Source organism: Aulonocara stuartgranti (genome assembly GCF_965226115.1).
Source record: "Aulonocara stuartgranti genome assembly, chromosome: 22".
In the NCBI taxonomy this organism is placed as follows: domain Eukaryota; kingdom Metazoa; phylum Chordata; class Actinopteri; order Cichliformes; family Cichlidae; genus Aulonocara; species Aulonocara stuartgranti.
The window spans coordinates 25,785,262-25,805,744 of record NC_138957.1 but is presented as its reverse complement, the minus strand read 5'-3'; the positions used below and the strand labels follow the sequence as shown (position 1 = coordinate 25,805,744).

Genomic DNA, 20,483 nt, shown 5'->3' with positions numbered 1-20,483 from the left:
ATAGATTAATTATGAATCGCCTTTTGAAAGTCACAATTGAGTCATGAGGTAAAAAAATATGTTGCAAATGTCACGCCAACGTCAATTTTTCTGACATGTTTTTGTTTACGCTTGGAAAAAGTAAATTCAAATACACATATAGGTCTTTATTTCATACACTTATAGTCAATATTCATGCAAATTAGTGCATATATGGAAAATTAAATCATAACATTTTATAAAACTTACAAAAAAAAGACATCTCGGTGTAAGTAATCAGCTGTAGACTTTTACTGGCAATCTTTTTGTTTTAAAAAAATAAGTGGCTCCATAGGCATGACTGGAATTTCACACTGCAAATTATCTATCCATCTATAGTACAACCAAAAGTCTGGAGCCAGTCCTCATTTCTTCTCATTTCTTTATGTAGTCTTCAGGAATGGCTTTCCAGTCTTCTCAAAGGTCAGTGCCTGCCTTTTATTGTATTTTCTGTCAGGATGATCAATAACATTGAGGTCAATCCATGACTGATAAGTGCTTAACAAACAAACAAACAAACAAACAAACAAACAAACATTCCTCTGAAAATGGTCAGGTACAAAGACTGGACTGAAAATGAGTGAAAAAGCAGCCAATGGCCAAAGGAAAACTTTGAAAGATGTTCAGAAAGACTGGAGAAGTATAGTTCAAGACCACTTTAAAAAACAAGGACTGGCTCCTTCAAAGGTAATATAAAGAAACATGGCTCAAAGTCTTTGCACAGAGGTGGAAAAGTTTTAATTTTGTGTCTTTTAGCATTTTTATTTTCTATTATTATTATTATTTATTTATTTATGAAGTGATAAATACAGAAATCGTAACATATAAAAAATGTCAAATGTTTGTAATCAAATTTTTAGATTTCTGTTTATAAATGTATTACAATTAACATATATTAAAAAAGATAATGCACCATCTACATATTGAAAACGTGAAATTTCAGATTTCTATTGTAAAATTAATTGTTTAACTTTTCATGGATAAATTTGCTAGATATTTTTGGTATTAACTTTGCAATATTCACATTTCTTTCGGAGAGGCTTCACTTGCACTTTAAAAAACATAAGAGTGGCTTATTTATTTTACTGTAGAGGTCCCAAACGGCTCAGTAGCCGTTGACGGCTCTTTAGGCGACGGATCGAGTCCAGCATTAACCATTTTCTTTTACCCCCTTTTCATTTATTTTTGGGAGTTACAAAAAAAAGAAAAGGAGCACAAGTAAGCCGAATATCTTCTTTATCCATACGTTGCCGCTGGTATCAAAGTTAGAGCAAAGCCAGAGTGTGTTGGTTTGACTATGCGAGAGGATAACGTTGCTTAGCTAGCTGGGTCACTTGCTGGAAAGAGGCTATACGTGATAGCATAAGCTAACCTCACTCAGCGATACAACCTCGAGACAAGTCGGGACAAGACCAGGTCAGTGGTTGGGAAAATTGTGCATGTTTCCATGCGGACATTGGGCAGTTACATTGTACCGAAGAGACATTGTTACTCTTACCTCTGGGCAATGGCTCGGCGCATCTGTGAGGGTGTTTTTGGTTAAGGATCGAGGTTATTTTTATTTTTGTAAAGGCATAGCTAACGTTAGGTGGCTGTCTAGCTCATTAGCCTAGCTTGGCTAAGTGGTTGACTAGTATTCGCTAGCTTCTGAATTTAGCCACTTGTTTTTTTTAGTGTGTAAACACACATTTATTTACCTTTTAGTAAAGGTCTCTGGGACGTTTGTGTGCTGATGAAATATCTGTTTACTATTAGATGTTTTTTTTCGTGGCTAGTGCTAACGGATAAACGTTAGCGAGGCTTCAGCTTTAGCTCGGAGGGTGTCCGATTAAAAGATGCTCCCGTTGCTCAGTATTGATGATTTGTCAGTGGTTGTTTTTTCCAGCACAGTTAAGTTGTATAGTGTAGTGTATTTTAAGTAGTATGTACCTACACAAGCCAGCTCTCTAATGCTACCCAACCGGCCTGGGTTAGTATGCACAGGGCCCATCTACACCGCCATTTTGTTTTGTTCACCTAATAAAAATCTGTGTTTTTTTTCTGCGTTACCCCGGGCCTCCCAGTAACTGTAAGTAAGCATAACAGTTTGGTAAGGACGAGCAGTCGTAATGTCACTCTGTGATTCAAAGCATGGAGCTGACAAGCGGTGAGCTAAGTGATAGCTGCGAGGTGTTGAAAATACATTATGAAACATCAACGCAGTCCCCCTCCCAACGAGATCACCGAGGGCCTCTGTTAGCATCGAGCTGGTTAGCACCACAGGAGGAAAAAAAAATAAGAAAAACATCACCGCTCCGGATGTTTCTGTTTTGCATATATATGTACAAGGCAATGATTCCTGGAGCTACTAGCTGATTTTTGCCCGTCGTAGTTGGTGTTGACGGTTAGCCTTTAGCTTCACAGGGCCTCTTTGTGGTATACGTTGCTGCACTTAGGGCTCCAGTTAATCCAACATCTAACTGACCAGCCATCCCACGACCTAATTTTCTAATCTCATCTGGTTATTGAGGCTGCCGCAGCTTCGTAGTTACCGTGTGCAACCTTTTTTAAAAAGTAATGAACGAAGGGTTATTTGTTTTTGTTTTTTTAAAAGTGATGTGTGTAAAAGCAAAAATCGTACATTTTGCTCCTTTGATGATCGTCAGTGCGCAGTAGAAGGCTGCATATTTGAGTCTTCAAGCATATCTTGGGAATGTGTTGCTGTTTGTGTTATGCAGCCATCTAATGAGACGTCTTCCCACCTTTCAGTTATTTAATGCTTGAGTCACTGTAGCACAGACCTATATCTCTATAATCGCTGTTTTCTAAACACAGACAATTTAGATTGGCTTTCTCACGTCAGTATTAATTTTTTTATTGAAGCCAAGTGAATGAAATGATATGACGATGTGACAAAGTCTTCACGATCTTAGAGACCCGTGTGTTCGCAGTCATTGTGCCTAATGGGAGTAGGAGGTGGTGGCAGCAGTTTAACCTGATGGATGCAGCCAAATCACTGTGAATTGGACAGATGTCAGTGCCCTGTCTTTTATTGATGTGCAGTAAAATGAGTTCAAGCTAAAGGCCTGGCAGTTGCCATGGAGCCGAACCCTCTGTCTCAAGGCATGAAGAATATCATTTATAATGTGTTTCCATAGAAACCATGGTTCTGCTTTTTCCCCACCTTTTTTTTGAAATAATGTTCATCTGATAAGCAGTGAACGTCTGCTAACTAGGGTTGAACAGTATAGCCCTAAAATGTCATGATATTTTAAGAAAATTAGCAGTTTGGCATTATCCATCCTTTTCCATTGAGTTGCTGTATTTGATGACACACTTCTCGATTTGATGTTTGAATCAATTGAAGCAAGATGACAGCAGCAGCATTGTGGTGCAATAGTAGTGACACAGCATAAGTCAAACGTAGCACAAAAATAGCCTAGGTTTTGTTTTTCCTGGAATGTTTAAGGAGTATAAAATAACTGGTTAACACTTTAGAACAACAGTAAATAAAGTAACTTAACCTTAAGTCTTCCGGAGATTCATGGTATTGTCGCATATTTCTTGGGGTGTTGTGCTTTGGGTTGTGCATTTTAACCACCTGCTCATAGCCCTGCTTCACCACCTTGTAACCACATCAGTAATTTCCATCCACCATTTGCTCTTCCTGTCACATGGAGTGCAGTTAGCAAATTGCTCAGTGGAGCCATTTGTTTACATTTGAGTCGCACATCACTAGCTCCTAGTATCTCCTCCTTTATTAGCTGGTTGTACTTGATCATCTGTTTTTGCTTCAAGCACTGTAACAAGTTTTTTTTTTTTCTACACTCAACAGGAACAGTTTTCTTGCATATTTTACAGAGCACTACTTTGGGAGGGGCTTCTTAGGTACTACGCAGCTCTTGCTATCAGACATGACAGGCTTGTCTTATTGTGTGCACTACAGATCATAAACGTATAATGTTGCTATATATGGTATGACATTTTTATAGCACATAAAAAATTATGCTGGTGTTATTGCTGTATTATAAATGGTGCAGTCATATGCTCCCATTAAACTGTATCCATATGGGCATATAGAGATCTGCTTATCTGAATTTATACAAATAGAAAATAGAACTGACATGTTGGCTCCAGGTTGCTGCTGATACAGTACCAAACCAGTACTAGTGTTCAGTTAATAAGCTGGAGTCTTTTCTCTCTCTCTCTCTCTCTCTCTATATATATATATATATATATATATATATATATATATATATATATATATATATATATATTAGGGGTGCAACGATATTCGTATCGATATTGAACCGTTCGATACAGTGCTTTCGGTTCGGTACGCATATGTATCGAACAATACAACATTTGTAATTTATTTTATCAACTTTCCTTCCGACGATGCTGTCTGTGTTGAGCGCTCAGTGAATCTGCGTTCGACTACTCCGCCTAGGCTGCACTGTCGAGTGCAGATCCACTGAGCGCTCAACACAGACAGCATAGTCAGAAGGAAGAGCGCAGGGCAAGCTAGCAAGACAGAAGTTAAGCTCTCCTTGCAACATTCAGATCTGGCGTTTGGAATTATTTTGGTTTTCATGTGACGTATGACCCTGAAGGTAAGCGAGTCATGGACTAAAGTAAAACAGTATGTTGGATGTGCCATGCAATGCTCAATTACATGGGTGGGAACTAGTGTGTTAGCGCAGTTAGCTCGTTAACGTGTTGGCTGTCTAGCCCCATGCACGGGGCGATTGGCGGTAGCTCGTTAACGGAGATTTGCCGTGTTGTGGCGTTAAGGTCATTTCAACGAGATCAACCTGAAAGCACTAGTGGGAACACAACGAATATGATATATATATATATATATATATATATATATATAAGGCAACAGTAGTCTACACATAAAGTTTTTTCTGACTTTTTGAACCAAATTGTTAAATAAATGCATCCAAAAGGTCTTTATTAAAAATCAGAAATGCACAGTTTATCTAATGTATTTGAATAGTGGATAGCTGGCTAGGGATTGTACTCAGTTGTGGATATGGACAACTGCAGACACTGTCGATAAAGACAGTTTTAAGTCTTGATGAAAGGTGCTGGCTTAGTTAGTACGTTATAGTATCTCTTGAATTGTAGATGGGACCTCGTGGTGAGGGATGACAAATTAAGACAAATTAAATTAAGGAATGACCCTGGCTATGTGTTAGTCCTATGCAGAGCTTTGCAGACCAATGTCTGCATGTTGTGTCTATGTATTGTCAGAAGGGGGAAGAGCTAAAACTGTGTAGACCAAAAGGTATGTGTTTGCGCTGTTATTTGTCCTTTAGTTTTAACCATTGCCACAGAGAACAAACTCATGTTTCTTTGTAGTGATGTGAAGCCAGGTGTTAAAAGTAATGAACACTGCAGCTCTGTGCTTCTCATGCTTATTTTCTTTATTAATATTATTTTTTTAACACTTCTTTCTCTCCGTGGTGAACTGCATTATCACCTCCTTTAATGTTCGACCCAACTTTTTAATCAGTCAGCATCCTATGCATGCATATCATCACTGCTACATGCTTTTTTATTTATTAATTAATTTTTTGGCTGCCTACCAAAATAAACATGAACATGCTACCATGAATTCTACTTTATTCTTTACTGCTTACTGCTCTTTGCACGCTAGTCTCTCCTTTCTAGCTAAGTACTTAACGTTTTGACACACATATTGGAGTAGAGTTGACTAGAAACCTGAAATTCAAATAATATTAACCAAGTTGTCAAGAATGCATTATGTTATCATAAAAATTGCAAGTGCTTCGAAGCAAAGGGCAGTGAAGGCATTCCTGTCGCCTGACGTTTCCAGTCACGTGGCCACAATTCTTGGTTAAATTCAAAACTGTTGCAAACATACAAAGAAAAATTGTTGGCGTCACAGCTGTGAAACGCCTCTAAACCACTGTTGCTTTATTGTTAGCCTCTTCCATGTTGTGTTAAGCTCTCCTGCTAGAAAAGTGGAATTGAACTGAATATATTTGTCTCATAGGTCACTCAGGGGTCACCAATATATTAGTCCAGCTTTTTGAGTCAGGATTGGACCATTATCTGATCCAAAAACTGTGTTGATTCTTGTCTTTATATGTTGTTGATTCACCAAATCCAAGTTAGATGACATTCAGCAATATGTGACAGAAAACTTATGGTCTTACCTATACACATGCTCAAAAGCTTTCAGTTAATTTTTATGTTACGAAGCTGGTTTCCTCGACTGTTGTCCACATTGTCATAGGGAAGTTGTTTAACTTCATAAGCCCCCTGTCTACAGACAGGTCAGTCAAAGTCACACCAGTCTTTACTAAGTTGCTAAGTGTTGAATGAATACCTCAAAATATAAAAACAAGTGTTTTTAAATCAGATGTATCGGTCGTAAATGTAGCAGATGTTAAAATATATCAACTTGCAATCCTTTGTTTAAATTACTGATGGACAGGCTGAAAAATTGTGGGCTAATATTGATGTTTACAATAACACTTCAGCTAATAATGAGACAAGAGTTCTTGTGTTTTAATGTTTTTAAATGTATTTTTTGTATTTCCCACCTGTGTCAGAGAAACAAAGACTGTCTTCCTTTAGCCAGTGCAAAAGGAATGTAAAAAGTTAAATATGAGCCACTCATGTAGGTACATGGCATCTCATTAATTTGTTTAAAAATCAGTAAGTCTGGTATCAGATGATGCTGATATTTGCCAAATATTTTGTTGACATCTTTTTTGTCATTTGAATTGACAAAAAATTTAAAATGGAGGAATATTGCTTCAGACATAGAAGTAAAATTAAACCAGAAAAGCCCCAGAAAATGCTGTAAATTGCCAATTATTCTGATTCGTAGAAAAATTTAAAAAATAAACTAATCTGAGTGTATTATCCCTACGTGCTGTGTCATTGTGTTTCAGAATATCCTGTTTCATAGAGCTATCTTAAAAGAAAGGTTTGCTACACCTATTAATCTGAAAGCAATTATACCTAATGTCAGCTGGAAGAAACATAACTGTATCATATCTGTAATCCCTTGTTAAATATAGTTAAAATTCAGCACTTTCATTCTCTTTCTGTGTATTCTTGTTATCCTTGTCTCTTCTTTCTTCTACAGTCTCAGGGCTCACCATACTCAATGAGCGGACAGCGCAATGTCAGATCGCTCTGGGCAAACTGCAAAGGGGAAGGAAGGCAAAACCAAGTATGCGTCTCTCAACCTGTTTGATACATACAAAGGAAAGAGCCTTGAAACACAAAAGCCTGTTGGTGAGTATCTTCAGAACACACAAGCTTTCACAGCATACATCCAGAGGGGGTGTATTATGAATCAGATTCAGCATAGCCAGGCTTTCTTTGAATTAGCTGGTTTGGTAAAACCTGAAAGTCAGAGCTTATGGCTATCACAACATATCATAATATGTAGATGATAACATTGTTATTATCTACATCCTCAACATACATCACTTTCTAAGCAGTTGTAACAGATTTCAAAGGGCTCTAATTAAATTCTGCCAGGTGGTGTGGTTTAGTAAAAACCTGTGCTGTCACTGATCATTTGAACCTTAAACAAACATATCTCAGTCAGATCTGCTCATTAGTGTGATTACAATTTTCTCGTTGTACTGTGTTTGCACCAACTAATGCAACTTTGAAGTGTTAGCTTAGGGTCTCCTTAATGGCGCTGCTTTTTAATACACAAAGTTTATCTATCTATCTATCTGTCAGCACTGTTTTTTGATGAAACTGTGTTATACTGTTTGTTATTGACTAGTGTTTGCACTGACGTGTTAAAGAAATAACAAAGGGAAAAGGGGGTCCTGGAGGGTGAATGGCTCTCGAGGCTCGATGTATTAGCTGAGCTCCAGAGACACTGAGGCTGACCAGAGACAGAGGCTTACTTGTGGATGCTGTTTGACTTCTATGCTGAGACCCCAGTTTATGTTTTATTCAGAGGCTGCCCTCTAGATTCAAGCAGCTGTCCCCTTTCCCCGACTACAGACTTGCCCCCTCTTACATAGTGAAGGCCTGAAGCTGCTGTGGTTGCTCTGAGCCTTAGGAAAACAAATGAGGGATTGATATTCAGAACGGCTTCGCTTTTAGGCTTTTCCATGGTTCTGTAAGCATCAATGTGCTAATGCTTCTCTATAAAATTGTAATTGAAGTGGGTTTGCTGAATGTTTTTAATAACGTCAAGAGAGTTTTTTTGTTTGTTTGTTTAAAAAAATAAATAAATCCACATTCATTAGAATCACCAGACTAAAACCACCACGTTTTTAGCCTTCTCAGTGATTCAGCACCCTAATTTTACATCCAGAAAGTAATCAGAACGCCATCCCTGTTTTCAGGCTCCCTCTGGATTTCACCAGTGTAGGGTTTCAGTGGTCCATCTGTGCTAGCGACTTCCTGCTGTTACAACCAAATTTCCCCTTGTGGGACAATTAAAGAATTATTGCTATTCTATTCTATTCTATTCTTGTTTCCATATCAGTTCCCCCACGCCATGGCCTGCAGTCTCTTGGTAAAGTTGCCTCTGCGCGGCGTATGCCACCCCCTGCCAACCTGCCCAGTCTGAAGGCAGAGAACAAAGGCAACGATCCTAACGTCTCGCTCGTTCCCAAAGACGGCACAGGATGGGCAAGCAAACAGGAAGCAGCAGACCCAAAGAGGTAAGAAAGCTGTAATCAAACACCTTTAAGTTATTGGGTGTTAATGTAACAAGTAGTTTTATTCTTGTGTGATTGCTTGTTGCATTCGGTCTGAAGACTTGTATGTCTGCTTTTTCCCTCTCAGTACCGATGCATTGTCAGCACCGCAGCCGGAGTCGCAGCAGCCTGTGGCTTCACAGACACCTGCACCGACCCGCCCGAGAACCCCGCAAGCTTCAGAGGTACACGTTATCTCCATAACATTAAAACAGAATATACCCTGAGTAATGGTTGCCGAAAGACATCTAGCACTACTAGCTGGCGTGTATCATATGGTATTTGACTTTGTGTGTGCACCGTGTTCAGGCTCTGGCCCCAGCTTCAACCCAGGCCGTAGGGGCAAGGTCCTGGGCACAGGCCAGTGGAACACATGGAACACAAGGGGATGGTGAGTCCTTCTTTTGCTGCATGTCCTTCAATGGGTTTGTTTGTTTGCAACTCAGCCCCTCTTTTCATCATATGTTTTTGCAGGTGGAAAGGGATCAAACCTACCGTCGCCATTCTCTCGCGAGGAATTTCCCACCCTGCAGGCGGCTGGCGACCAGGACAAAGCTGGCAAAGAACAGGGCACTGCAGATCAGTGGTATGGGCCCGGACCAAGCCTCCGCCCCCAGAGTGAGTAATGCAAGCTTTGTCTCTAATAATTTGTCATCCACTTATTTGTCTATGGTAGTTTGGAGAGAAACACCTCGGGCAGGATTTTCATTTGTATTTATTTATTTTTTAACTTTACTAATTGACAGTATTGATATTCATTGCTTTTCACATTCATAATCATAAAAAATGACTTTCCATTCTTGTTCTGATTACATAAAAGTCCATAAATCATACTAACCACTCCGTCCTCTCCTGTCTTCACTGTCCTCAGACGTTACAAGTTGGCGGGATGGTGGGGGCCGAGCCCTGGCACCCACCCTGCCTGGGGAGGGGGTAACCGAGGGTGGCACTGGTGGAGCTCTGGTGATGGATGGGGCAGCAGGGGTCCCCCCTCCAAACTCACAGAACCACGGGCCACCTAGGAACCCTCCTGCAAGCAGCCCCGCCCTGCCCTTGCCCCAGCCTCCTGTGGGGCCTGGGTTCCCCCAATATCGAGGGATCATACCCCCCTTCGTAAGTGTTAGTTTTCTTTTATTAGCATTTATCTTTATCTTCTCGCCCAAATAAATAAACAAACAAAAACAAAAGAAATGGGTGTCTGAACTGGATCTGTTATTACTCCCTAGATGTATCCTCCCTATCTGCCCTTCCCGGGCCCCTATGGGCCTCAAGGGCCCTACAGGTACCCACCACCTGGTGAAGGGACAGCTCCAAGGTATGTTCACTGAGATGCTACTTCATCTACTTTTAATTTCACTGTGGAGGGAAAATGTTCTTCAGTGCAGTCAAATGGCCTATAGTTTAACTCCTAAGTAATCAAGAGCTGCTTTTTTTGGGCCATGCTTTTTTTTTTTTTTTTTTTTTTCTCCATCATATCCCTTAAAAAAGAACCTCCCCCATTATTTCAGGTTCTCTCGTGGGCCGGTTGGTCCTGAGAGCAGGTCACAGGGCGGTCCACGCGATGTGGGTGGAGAGGTGGTAAAGCGACCCTCCATTTTAAAACAAGACGATTTGAAGGAGCTAGATGAGCTGGACCACGATGGAGACGAAGGCTGGGCAGGTAAAAAAATAAATAAATAATATAAAATAAAATTCCATTCACAAAGGTGAAACATCATAAAACTGGTTCTAAGTTTGTAAGCCACCTCCAAATATACACTAAAACAGTGTTTTTGTTAAATGAAGTTATTTTCTTTTTGAAGTTGTTCCTATCTATAATAAAAACAGAATGTTTTCTGTTTGGAGGAGGGCTCTAAAGCATGCAGAAACAGAAATTTTAACAAATGGCTTTAAAACAATAATAATTGGTTACTTTTAATGTTGTTACAGACCTAGAACAAGAATCATAACCTTCTGTGTTTTAAGTAAAGACTTGTTTTTGTGTGTCTTGCTTATGCAAGTTAATTTAGTTCAGCTGTGCAGAGCGTGTTCTGCTGAGCCTTCCTTTTTCTGCTTTCGAGGATTGCTGTTGTTGGTGCATATCAAATTTCATGCTGATCCGTCCAGCATGGTTTAAGTTGCTAGAGGGAGGGAGAAGGATTAGTGATGGTTGCTGAATAATGTTACACTGTGGATGTTTGGCACAAACATGGTTCTGATGGCTTCCATTTTGTTTTTTGTTGTTTTGCTGAAACAGGAGCTCATGAGGAGATAGATTACTCCGCCAAGCTGAAATTCAGCGATGATGAAGGAGAGGAAGAGGGAGAAGAGGATAGAAACGAGAGCAAGATTGATCCGCGGTGAGTGACCAAGTACATTTAATGTGTGATAAATTACAGTACTCTCGGGGGGGGGGGTTGTTGTTGTTGTTGTTTTTCTAGATATTATTCACTTACATTTTTTGTCCTTCTTGTCTTCAGTGATCAGCAGAGGTCTCAGGATGCCCCCAATGCAACCTCTCACTCTCGAGCCTCAGACAGCGGTGGAGAGACCCGCAGGACCCCTCCCTCTAATGTTGACAATGGCCCCCAACCCCCCTCCAGCAAGCCAGGATGGGCCGAGGAGGGAGGTAGTGGTTGGGTGAGCCAGGGAGCGCCATCCGCCTATCAGGTACTGTGTTGAACAGCAGTAACAACAAGACATTTTTCACTGCAGGAACCTGTGGGCTCTTTTAGGAACCATCCCTTTAGGACCTCTTAAAGGGGTGTTTTCAGACCAAAAAAAACTTACCTATAACTACTATGCAGGTGAGGAAGAGAAGCAACGTAGAATTGTCCTCTTGAATCCCTCGATATTTTTTTGGGGTTTTTTTGGAACAGGAAGATTTGTGGTGAATCCTACACCGCAATGGGAACAGGCTTAAACGGGCTGATTTGGGGTTGTAAATGTGTGCTCTGAGTTCCTGCAGTGGATAAGGCCCTATGGTTTTACCTTACATTGAGGCCTTGTGAAGTTTTCAAATTGAAAACAGGTTACAGAGTTAATTCTGTTAAGGCAAGACTTTTTTAGTGGGCAGGCATGTGTGAGTGTCTGTATTTTGCATCAGTGTAGATCATTGTGGTGGACCTTAGCTAACTGTGTCTGCCTGTATACAGGGGCGCAGGCCTGGATTGGGTGGTCCCCAGGAGCAGCCCTCCCCCCCACCTGGGCCGCTCCTCGGACCAGGGCCCTACTCCTTTTACCGACAGGTAGACATCAGGACAGGGCCTCATAGAATAATCATTTCTGTCATTGCCTCATCCACCACCTACGGGTCTTATAGCCAAGTCATTTTTAGTTCCCTTTTCCCCCCCCTTCACTTTGGTTTTTGTTACAGTGGAGATTATCATTCATACATACATTTCTACTTTTTAAAAGATTACAGTAATTTCACTTGGAAGGTTAAAAACTTCATGATAAAACATTCAGTGTTTTCTAACTCCTCAGGATCGGCCCCACAATCAGGGAGCCTCTCTTGGCCAGGGGAAACCTGCCCCTGCCCAGCATCAACCAGCAGCAGGAGCCCCTAACCCTCTTACACAGCCTGGTCTGCTGGTTCATGCAGCCCAGGGGGATGATGAGGACGAGACGTGGCGTCAGCGCAGGAAGCAGTCATCCTCTGAGATTTCTGCTGCTGTTGAGCGAGCTCGTCGCAGGCGTGAAGAGGAAGAACGCAGGATGGAGGAGGAGAGACGTGCAGCCTGTGCGGAAAAGCTGAAGAGGCTGGATGAAAAGCAGCAGCAGCAGAGCAGCAACACAAGTGCTGCTGGTGGTGGTGGCGGCAGCAAAACCCCTAGCCTTGATGGAAATTCAACAGCTGCTATGGCAGGCAGCCCAAGTCCATCAGTTTCAGCTTCCTCCCCTAATATCAGCCAGCCTCCTTCCCCCTGCGTGGACTCTGAGGAGCCTCCAGTGCTAGCTGTCCCGTCAGGAACAGGTCCAGCTGGTAATGACCGCCAGCGACCCAGCAGCAACAGCAGTTATGACTCTGGTGCAGGTGAGTTTCTCAGATGCAAATGGCCTGAAACACAGACCTATCCTGACAAAAATCATCAAGAAGCATTCAAGTAAATAACATTTCTATTCTTTATTTAATATAGCATTTTAAGTAAATACACCACATAATAATCATGATGACTACAGATTTAACCCTGCAACTTTGTTCTTGATTTAGATACCCAACAGTGTCCCCAGTTGGCTGCACCACAGCCGCAGCAGCCCACACTGGATGTACCTTTACTAGGAGAGAGTAAGGAAGAAGCTGTGAGCACTCCTCACATCCGTACAGGAAGTGGAGGCGAAAGAGGAATCGACCAAGTAAAGGTCGAAAATATCGGAGGGGGATCCGGTCGTCAAGCTGGTGGCCCTCCTGGCCAGGGCTACTCAAAGTATCAGAAGTCTCTTCCACCTCGATTTCAGAGGCAGCAGCAGGTTTGTTTTTGTTTTTTTTTTTCCAAACGTAAGAGAGAAATTCAGTTAAAAGTTGTTGTTGCATTCTGATTGAGCAGGGCCACTGTGATTTTCTCTTTTTACTTTTTTTTCCTCAAAGGGAAGTGCTTTTAAACAACCTGAGTGATTGCATTTTTCCATTCACTTCTCTGTAGGAGCAACTCCTAAAGCAACAGCAGCAGTGGCAACAGCAACAGCAGCAACAACACAGCCAGGCATCACAAAGTCAGCTGTCCCCACAGACCCAGGCTCCACAAGGTCCTTCACCAGGTTCAACTCCCCAGCCTGTACCTGGACCTAAACAGGGCGGACCCTTGTATCAGCCTGGCGGTATGGTTCGACCTCCACCCTTACCATTGAATTTTGACCCTCGGTGGATGATGATGCCCTACATGGACCCTCGTATGATACAGAGTCGCCCTTCACCCATGGAATACTATCAGGCCGGCATGCATCCTTCTGGTAAGTGGATGCATAAACACAAGTAATAAAATTAAATCAGGAAATATTGCAGTATTACAGGCCATGCTTAAAATGTTCAGTGGTATTGTGTTACTGTGAAGTCACAATGTTGGCTGTTGACTTAGATATTTTTCTTAAAATTTTACTCAGGGCTTATTGGGCGTGAGCGGTCTGATTCTGGGGGGTCTGGTTCAGACCCCTTTGACAGACAGCAACAGCATCCAGGGCATCCTCACCGTGGGACTCCCCCTATGGATCCTAAGCTGGCCTGGGGGCCTGAGGTGTTCCCTGGAGGAGGGGAAAACCGTGGGCTAACTTCTCCCCTGAGACAGAAGCAGGCATCGGAGGATGATGATGTGGCCAAAGGGCCCAGGTATGGATACTCGTTTTGTTTTGTTTGAGTGAGATCGAAGATAAAACCTCCTTCTTTACTGTTAGATTGTTGCTATATAGAGCAATTATAAAAGTGTCCATGTAAGTTTGTATTGTTTTTTTTTTTAATCATCTGTGTTTTCATTTATTGAGTGAATAAGTTGCTATTTTGTATTCTGTCTTTCTTTATCATAGGAGCGACACTCCTCCACACCGCATGCGAGAGGGTGGATTGGGACCCATTCAGCAGCCCAGCTCTGCATCTGGGACATCCAATCAAACCCCACCCCCTGTTGGCAACCAGGGAGGCAGCCATCACCCTCATCACTACATCGGCGGACAGAGCAACTACAGCAACTTCCCCGATCAGGGCGCAAGGATGCCTCCTCACCAGCATCAGAGGGCGGGTGAAAGGGGAAGCCAGCCACATGGGTTCCCCCACCAGGATGAAGGGCCTGCCCGAGGAGCTCAGCAGGGCCAGATATGGGGAGCCCCACATCCTCACTATGATCGTAGCGGGCGCCCAGATCATCCTCCTGTTGAAAGCAACTCTCACCTCCACCACCCTCACAGCCACCACCCTCAACAGCCTCACTTCCCTCTCCATCCCCATAAGCCAGAGAACAGAGGTGGTGAGGCCCCAGCTAAGAAGACTGACTCTTCTCCTCCTCTTCACCAACCTTCCCTCTCATCCTCCTGCTCCTCTTCCTCCTCTTCCTCCTCCGCCAGGGAGGATGGGAATGTCAAAGTGGCACCGCACCATCACCCATCACAGAGAGAGAGCGAAACCAGTGTCGGGCACAGTCACGCTGAAAGAGGCAGCAGTGGTAACGCTGGAGGTGGTGGCCATGTGAAACAAGAGAAGACAGGTCCGGCATATACTTCCCATTCAGCCAACACTTCTAGCCCACCTCTGGCTCAACTTGGCAGCCACAGTCAGCCCCCACAGCAGCAGCATCCTCATCCTAAATCAAACCAAAGAGGAGGGCGGGAGCATAAGACAGAGACACACTGGGGTCCACGGCCTGGCAGCAATACTACTGGGGGTTCCTCTCACGGAAGGAGGGGCAACAATGCAGGAGGTGGGAACAACTCCCGTGGAGGAGAGGACTCTTCCAACACTCCATTGGACCACAAACCCTCCAACCAATCAGGAGGGAGCAATGCCAACAGGAGGGCTGGGCCCATTAAGAAGCCAGTGCTGAAAGAAATCAAGAGAGAGGCAATGGATGCAGATGGAGGAGAAAAACAAGGCACAGGATTTGGAAAAGATAAAGAGCAAGATGGTGGACAGCCTGTCTCTATGAAGCAGGATGCCTCCTCCAACTCTCAGAACACATCAGTTTCATCTAAGGACGAGCCACCCCAGACAGCCAAACCCAGAAATGGTGGAAAAGAGCGATCCTCAGCTGGAGGAGGGTCAGGTAGAGGTCAAAAAGATGTAGACACTACTTCATCAGGTTTTTCAGGGTCCTCCTCCAGGAGAGACAGAGACCGTTCCTTTGAAAAGGGAGGCAACATCTCTCACCACCATGGAGTCCCCCAGAAAGGCGGCAGAGCCAGCAGAGGAAGAGGGGGAGAATTCTATGGGCGAGGCCGTGGGTACCGGGGCACCTACATGGCTAGTGCTGGACCCACAGGTGGAAGCCGGGGCAGAATGGGTGGCAGGAGTGGAAGAGACTACCGCTCAACAGCCGGTGGTGGCCATCATCAGGAATCCAAGGGTGAAGGAGCCAGTGGAAGGCATGGTCAAGATCGGTCCCAGCATAACCCAGCCAGGGCCAGAAACCGCAGTGAAACCCGCAGTGAGGGCTCAGAGTATGAAGAAATCCCCAAGAGGAGGAGGGAGAGAGGCTCTGAGACGGGCAGCGAGAGTGGAGCAAGCGATGTCGGCCACTCGGACAAAGAAGACAGCCAGAAATCGAACACCAAGAATGGCTCTGATAACACCACTAGCAGTGTAAGCATTTCATCTGCTCCACCCAGAGGCTCCCAGGCCCGTGTCTTCACCCCTAGGGGTGTGCCCTCTAGAAGGGGCAGGGGTGGCGGAGGTGGAGGAGGAAACATCTACAGGAGTAGTGGCAATATGGGAGCAACAGCTGGGGGACACCGTGTTGGGCCCAGCTCAGGCTCGCATGGTGGGTCCTCCAAGTCTTCAGCTTCAGCCCGGAAACAGCAAGGTCCGCCACAGAGCTCTGGGCATAAAGACTTAGGCCGAGGAGGAAATGCTGGTGAGAAGAAGGACAAGGTGGCTGATGGAAGTCAAACTCAAAGTCAGGGGACCAACCCCCCTCAGCCGTCTCTGCCTGCTACAACAACCTCTGCTACTCTGGTTTCCACTGAAAATGGTGGAGTTGCGACCCAGCAAACTTCTGCAAAACCTGTGTCAAACTCTGGAGGGCCAAATGCTCTTCCTCTTCCTTCTAATCGTGGCTTTGAGCGACCACCTAGGCGCCGTCGTCATGGGCGATCCCAGCACCAGCAGGACAAGCCACCCCGCTTCCGGAAACTGAAGGAGCGGGAGAATGCTGCTCGTATCAACGGCAGTGTGGGGGTCATTGGTGGAGAAAGGCCCTCATCTCCTTCCATGAATTCTGTGCAAGATGGTAACGGAGCCCCAGTCTCTGCTCCCATGACAGGAAATGCTCAGAATGCTACCCACAACGCCACATTAACGGCCAACAGTAACAACAGTGGCGGGCATCTCAGTAATGCGAACAGCCACCACCATCACCACTACAACCAGGGCAGTGTGGGTCCCACGCACCCACAGCACCCCCACGGTGCCAAGTCGCCTGACTTCACCAACCAGAACTCAGACCAAGCCAATGAGGAGTGGGAGACAGCTTCTGAGAGCAGCGACTTCACAGAGTTCAGAGACAGAGAGGGGGGAGGGGGAGGAGGAGGAGGGAAGTCGTATGCTTCTCATCACCACCACCACATGGGAAGAGGCGGAGGAGGAGGAGGAGGCGGCAGCATCGTGGAGCGTGAGATGACGGGTAAAGAACCCTCTGCTAACAAACGAAGCTTCTCGAGTCAGCGTCCTGGGATGGAGCGGCAGAACCGGAGGGTCAACACCGGAGGACCTGGAGGTGGTGGAGGGGGGGGAAGAGGCCCCCGTGGCCCACCTGGCGGCGGCCCTGGTGGACCTGGCAGCGGAGGCGGCAACCGGGGAGAGAAGCGTGGCAACTGGCCCTCACCGAAAAATAGGAAGTGACGGAATATGCGACATTTCAGTTAAACCCCACCCACATTAACCCCCACCCTGTTACGCCTTTAATCCCTTTTGATCGTAATTTCACAGCTTATCTGTTGGCATTAGTGCTTTGTACAGTAAATGGAGATGGTATTCACCCCTCCTTCCCCACCCAGTCACCTCTTTCACCTTTGCATCATCCTCGTATCTGCCATCCGTTCTTGTAAATTTCTCAGTCTGTTCCATCTTGCTCTCTGTTCATTTGTGCCCCACCCTCTCTTTTTTTTTTTCTTTCTTTTTTTCTTTTTTTTTAACTCTTCCTCACCCCGGTTGGATTTGACAAGCATGTGATTGTTCAATTGGTGGGCGGGGGGGTTACACCTCATTTTGACAGAAGACAGTCACACTGAGCTCCACACACACTCACACATACAAGCACAAATGTGACATCTTTAAAACCCCCACAAAGAGCATGTGAGGTCACTTGAGCCCAGAAGGAAAATGTGGGATTAAATTGGCATGAATATTTGGATCGGCCAAACTTTTATATTTATGTGTCTGTGTATATTTCTGTCACACTCTGGCCTCGTGTGGTTTTCTGTATTGCAGTTGTGCATCACTTCCTTCACAAGTGAAAGGGGTGCAGCTACATCTTTTAATAAGAACAATGTACCATAAGACGTTTTGTTTCTGTCTTTTGTTTGGCCTCGTGTCAGCTCTGATTTTTCAGCCTCGTGAGGAATTTTAGGGGTGTGTGTGTGTGTGTGTGCGCGCGCGCGCGTGTGTGTGTTTTCTCTCTTCAACAAAGCAAGTCATTAAACTAAATTTTTACTAAAAATGTCCAAATTCCTCCTCTGACTGACTTTTTGGTCCGATTACTGTGATGAGACCTGTTAAAGTACTACTGCTCAGTGATTGGTCTTTATATCAATGTTTCTGCTGCTTGTTCAGGTCGATGGTTTGAATTTTGTTTTTATTTTTTGAATGATCTGCTCTGACATTTCATTATAATTATAATTGTTATTTTCTTTTTTCTTTAAAGAGGAGGTTTTTGGCCTCGTCGTAGCATCTTCACCTGCAGAATTTCTGCACACTGCAAAAATCTAAAGTTTCCCCCCACAGACAGTAGTTTGAAGCTCCCTTTCTTTGAGTTCCGTTTGCCCTCCTGAAGACTGTATCGATGGCGTGATGGCTTTATTTTAATATCTATTATTTTCTCGGGGTGACTTCCATTTTAATGGAAATGTGTTTTTCCCTCCTTTCAAGTTGGGGGGAATGAATTAAATGAAAATGTAGGTCATGATAGAATAAAGCAGATGTTTGACTTTTCCTGAAATTGTTTATGCTTCGATAGATGATCGAGTATGTTCTAATAAGCACTCCTTGTAGTATAACAAACATCCACTTTTGCTGGTTCTTTTCCTCTTCTTTTGTGTTAATGACTTGGGCAAGTTACACATGATAAAGCAGGACGGGGTACTCTGTCTGGGCCCAGAGTACACAGCTAAGGCCAAGTGTTGTACACCCCTCTGCTTGTCGTAGCAGAGGCTCCTCGCACCAAGAAGGACTCCTTGTCTGAGGTATGAAGTATTTTTCACAGGCGTGTTTACTCGGGAAGGCTGTTTTCGTTTGGACGGCAGCAAGCGGGAGCTCAAATTAAAATTCAGGACTTAAAGCCGAACCGGGGGGTGACCGAGCGTCGCCTTCTGCAGTTTGCTGCACGGTTTTCAAGATTTTACTTGCAACAATTAATGCTGACCTGAAGTGAGGAAATGTGGGATCGATGTAAGATTACACACTCAAACACAAGTTTAAGAGAGACAGAAAGACTGGAGACAACAGCAAAGGTGAACTAACATGTTTTCACATCTTCATCAATTCTGTCACTGCTGTAAGTTGGGGTTCGTTTGTTTACTGACAACAGTGTGAAGGTTGTCTCTGGGATGTTGTGAGTAGGGCATTTGATGATTTGTGTATGTGTGCGTGTACGTGAGCGTGTATGTACGTGTGCTTGGTTGTTTTGTTTTTGTTTTTGTTTTTTTCTGGTGTCTGTGTAATAACGAGGGGGGGGGGGTTAAGGGTGGGGGACCAGAGGGTTATAACATGAATGGCGAGCACTTTTCTGCCTTGTTTGCCCGCGAGTGATTTAACCAATTATTATTATTAAGACAATTCTACTGTTTCTTAAATACATCCACATATATATACATTCAGCTGTGTGTATATGTTCATCCAGATTAAGAATCTGCAGTGGGAAACGTCACCAGTTGGTTTTCTTTTGTGTAATTTAAGCTTACGTTCATCAGCAGGCAAGCGAAGTTGGACATATTTTATTTTTCCACTATGACTTCTGAGCATGAACACACGTGGGTGCAGCTTGCCTTGCCTGTTACTGGTTTCTTCATTGATAGCTATACTCTTTAACACTGGCTCAAAGAGTCCTTCATCCCTCCTTAACTCTTAATGTTGATGTGCGCATTATTGTATGTACCCATGTTAAAAACAAAAGTGTATTCCAGATAAAAGAGAGAAAAAATTACTCAAGATTGTATTATGTTTCCAGCATTACTGAGGTACCTGGAGTGGGTCAGACTTTTTTTTTTTTAGCATTTATGGTTTTATTAATGGAACCGTAATATACACACATGTATGTATATTGGTATGTATCTAAGTTTTTGTCTACCCCAACTTACATTCCCACAAACAAATGTTGCCATTTTTAGTTCAAGGGAGCAATGTACAAGCAGAGAAGTGTCTTATTATAATAAAGTTATACAGAGAAGGCAAAGTTAAATAAACTACTTTTGATTTAATGGAAACATTTAAGTTGTGCGTCTGTTTCTTTGATGATAAAATTGTTCTCTGCCTGCTTGTGTGGTAGAAGAAAGATTGTATTGATGGTGGTGGTGCTTGTGTGTGACATGTATGTGTTGTTACAGTGTTAGATGTTCATGTTGAGTTTCTGATCGTGAGGTCTGCGTATGTGAAAGCAATCCCTGAGAGAAAACCTCAGGCTCCACCACAGGAGTACACAGAGCTGCTTTCAATTACACAAGATGTGCCACGGAGCGTCTCAGAAGCATGTCCTCCACATCGCTAAAAGCGGCGTTGGGTCCATTTTTAGCTCATCCGGCCGCAGTTCGCAGGAGTCTCTGCTCCTCCTGGAGGATTTTAGTGAAATGAGAATATTTTGTCCTGAACTTTCGTTTATCTTTTAGTGGACGGAGCAAAAGCGACCGATTTGTTTCCGCAGTCAGACTATTCTAAATACG

The 20,483-nt window shown here is 43.7% G+C and overlaps 1 protein-coding gene across 3 annotated transcripts; it reads left to right on the top strand.

Annotated features, from left to right (window-relative positions):
* Nucleotides 1-1,105: 1,105 nt before the first annotated feature.
* Nucleotides 1,106-19,003, top strand: prrc2a (proline-rich coiled-coil 2A). 3 transcript variants are annotated; one of them, XM_082522510.1, is made up of 17 exons: nucleotides 1,106-1,236; nucleotides 7,127-7,278; nucleotides 8,501-8,678; nucleotides 8,803-8,899; nucleotides 9,024-9,105; nucleotides 9,189-9,332; nucleotides 9,586-9,827; nucleotides 9,941-10,029; nucleotides 10,223-10,374; nucleotides 10,951-11,053; nucleotides 11,174-11,363; nucleotides 11,849-11,941; nucleotides 12,180-12,729; nucleotides 12,907-13,163; nucleotides 13,337-13,643; nucleotides 13,794-14,016; nucleotides 14,211-19,003. In XM_082522510.1, exons 2-17 carry the CDS (start codon nucleotides 7,164-7,166, stop codon nucleotides 17,230-17,232), a joined length of 5,844 nt encoding a protein of 1,947 aa, XP_082378636.1. In that variant the 5' UTR covers nucleotides 1,106-1,236; nucleotides 7,127-7,163; the 3' UTR covers nucleotides 17,233-19,003. The 3 variants fall into 3 exon arrangements, with proteins under 3 accessions (XP_082378636.1, XP_082378638.1, XP_082378637.1); XM_082522511.1 differs by lacking the exon at nucleotides 1,106-1,236 and adding an exon at nucleotides 1,253-1,434; XM_082522512.1 differs by lacking the exon at nucleotides 11,849-11,941 and having other exon boundaries at nucleotides 1,107-1,236.
* Nucleotides 19,004-20,483: the final 1,480 nt, after the last annotated feature.

Excerpts from the sequence above, each read along its gene's own strand:
- prrc2a (XM_082522510.1), top strand. The coding sequence starts at position 7,164 with ATGTCAGATCGCTCTGGGCAAACTGCAAAGGGGAAGGAAGGCAAAACC. Across the intron at positions 8,679-8,802 it reads GAAGCAGCAGACCCAAAGAG|TACCGATGCATTGTCAGCAC; the intron begins GTAAGAAAGCTG and ends TTTCCCTCTCAG. Across the intron at positions 11,942-12,179 it reads CCTACTCCTTTTACCGACAG|GATCGGCCCCACAATCAGGG; the intron begins GTAGACATCAGG and ends CTAACTCCTCAG.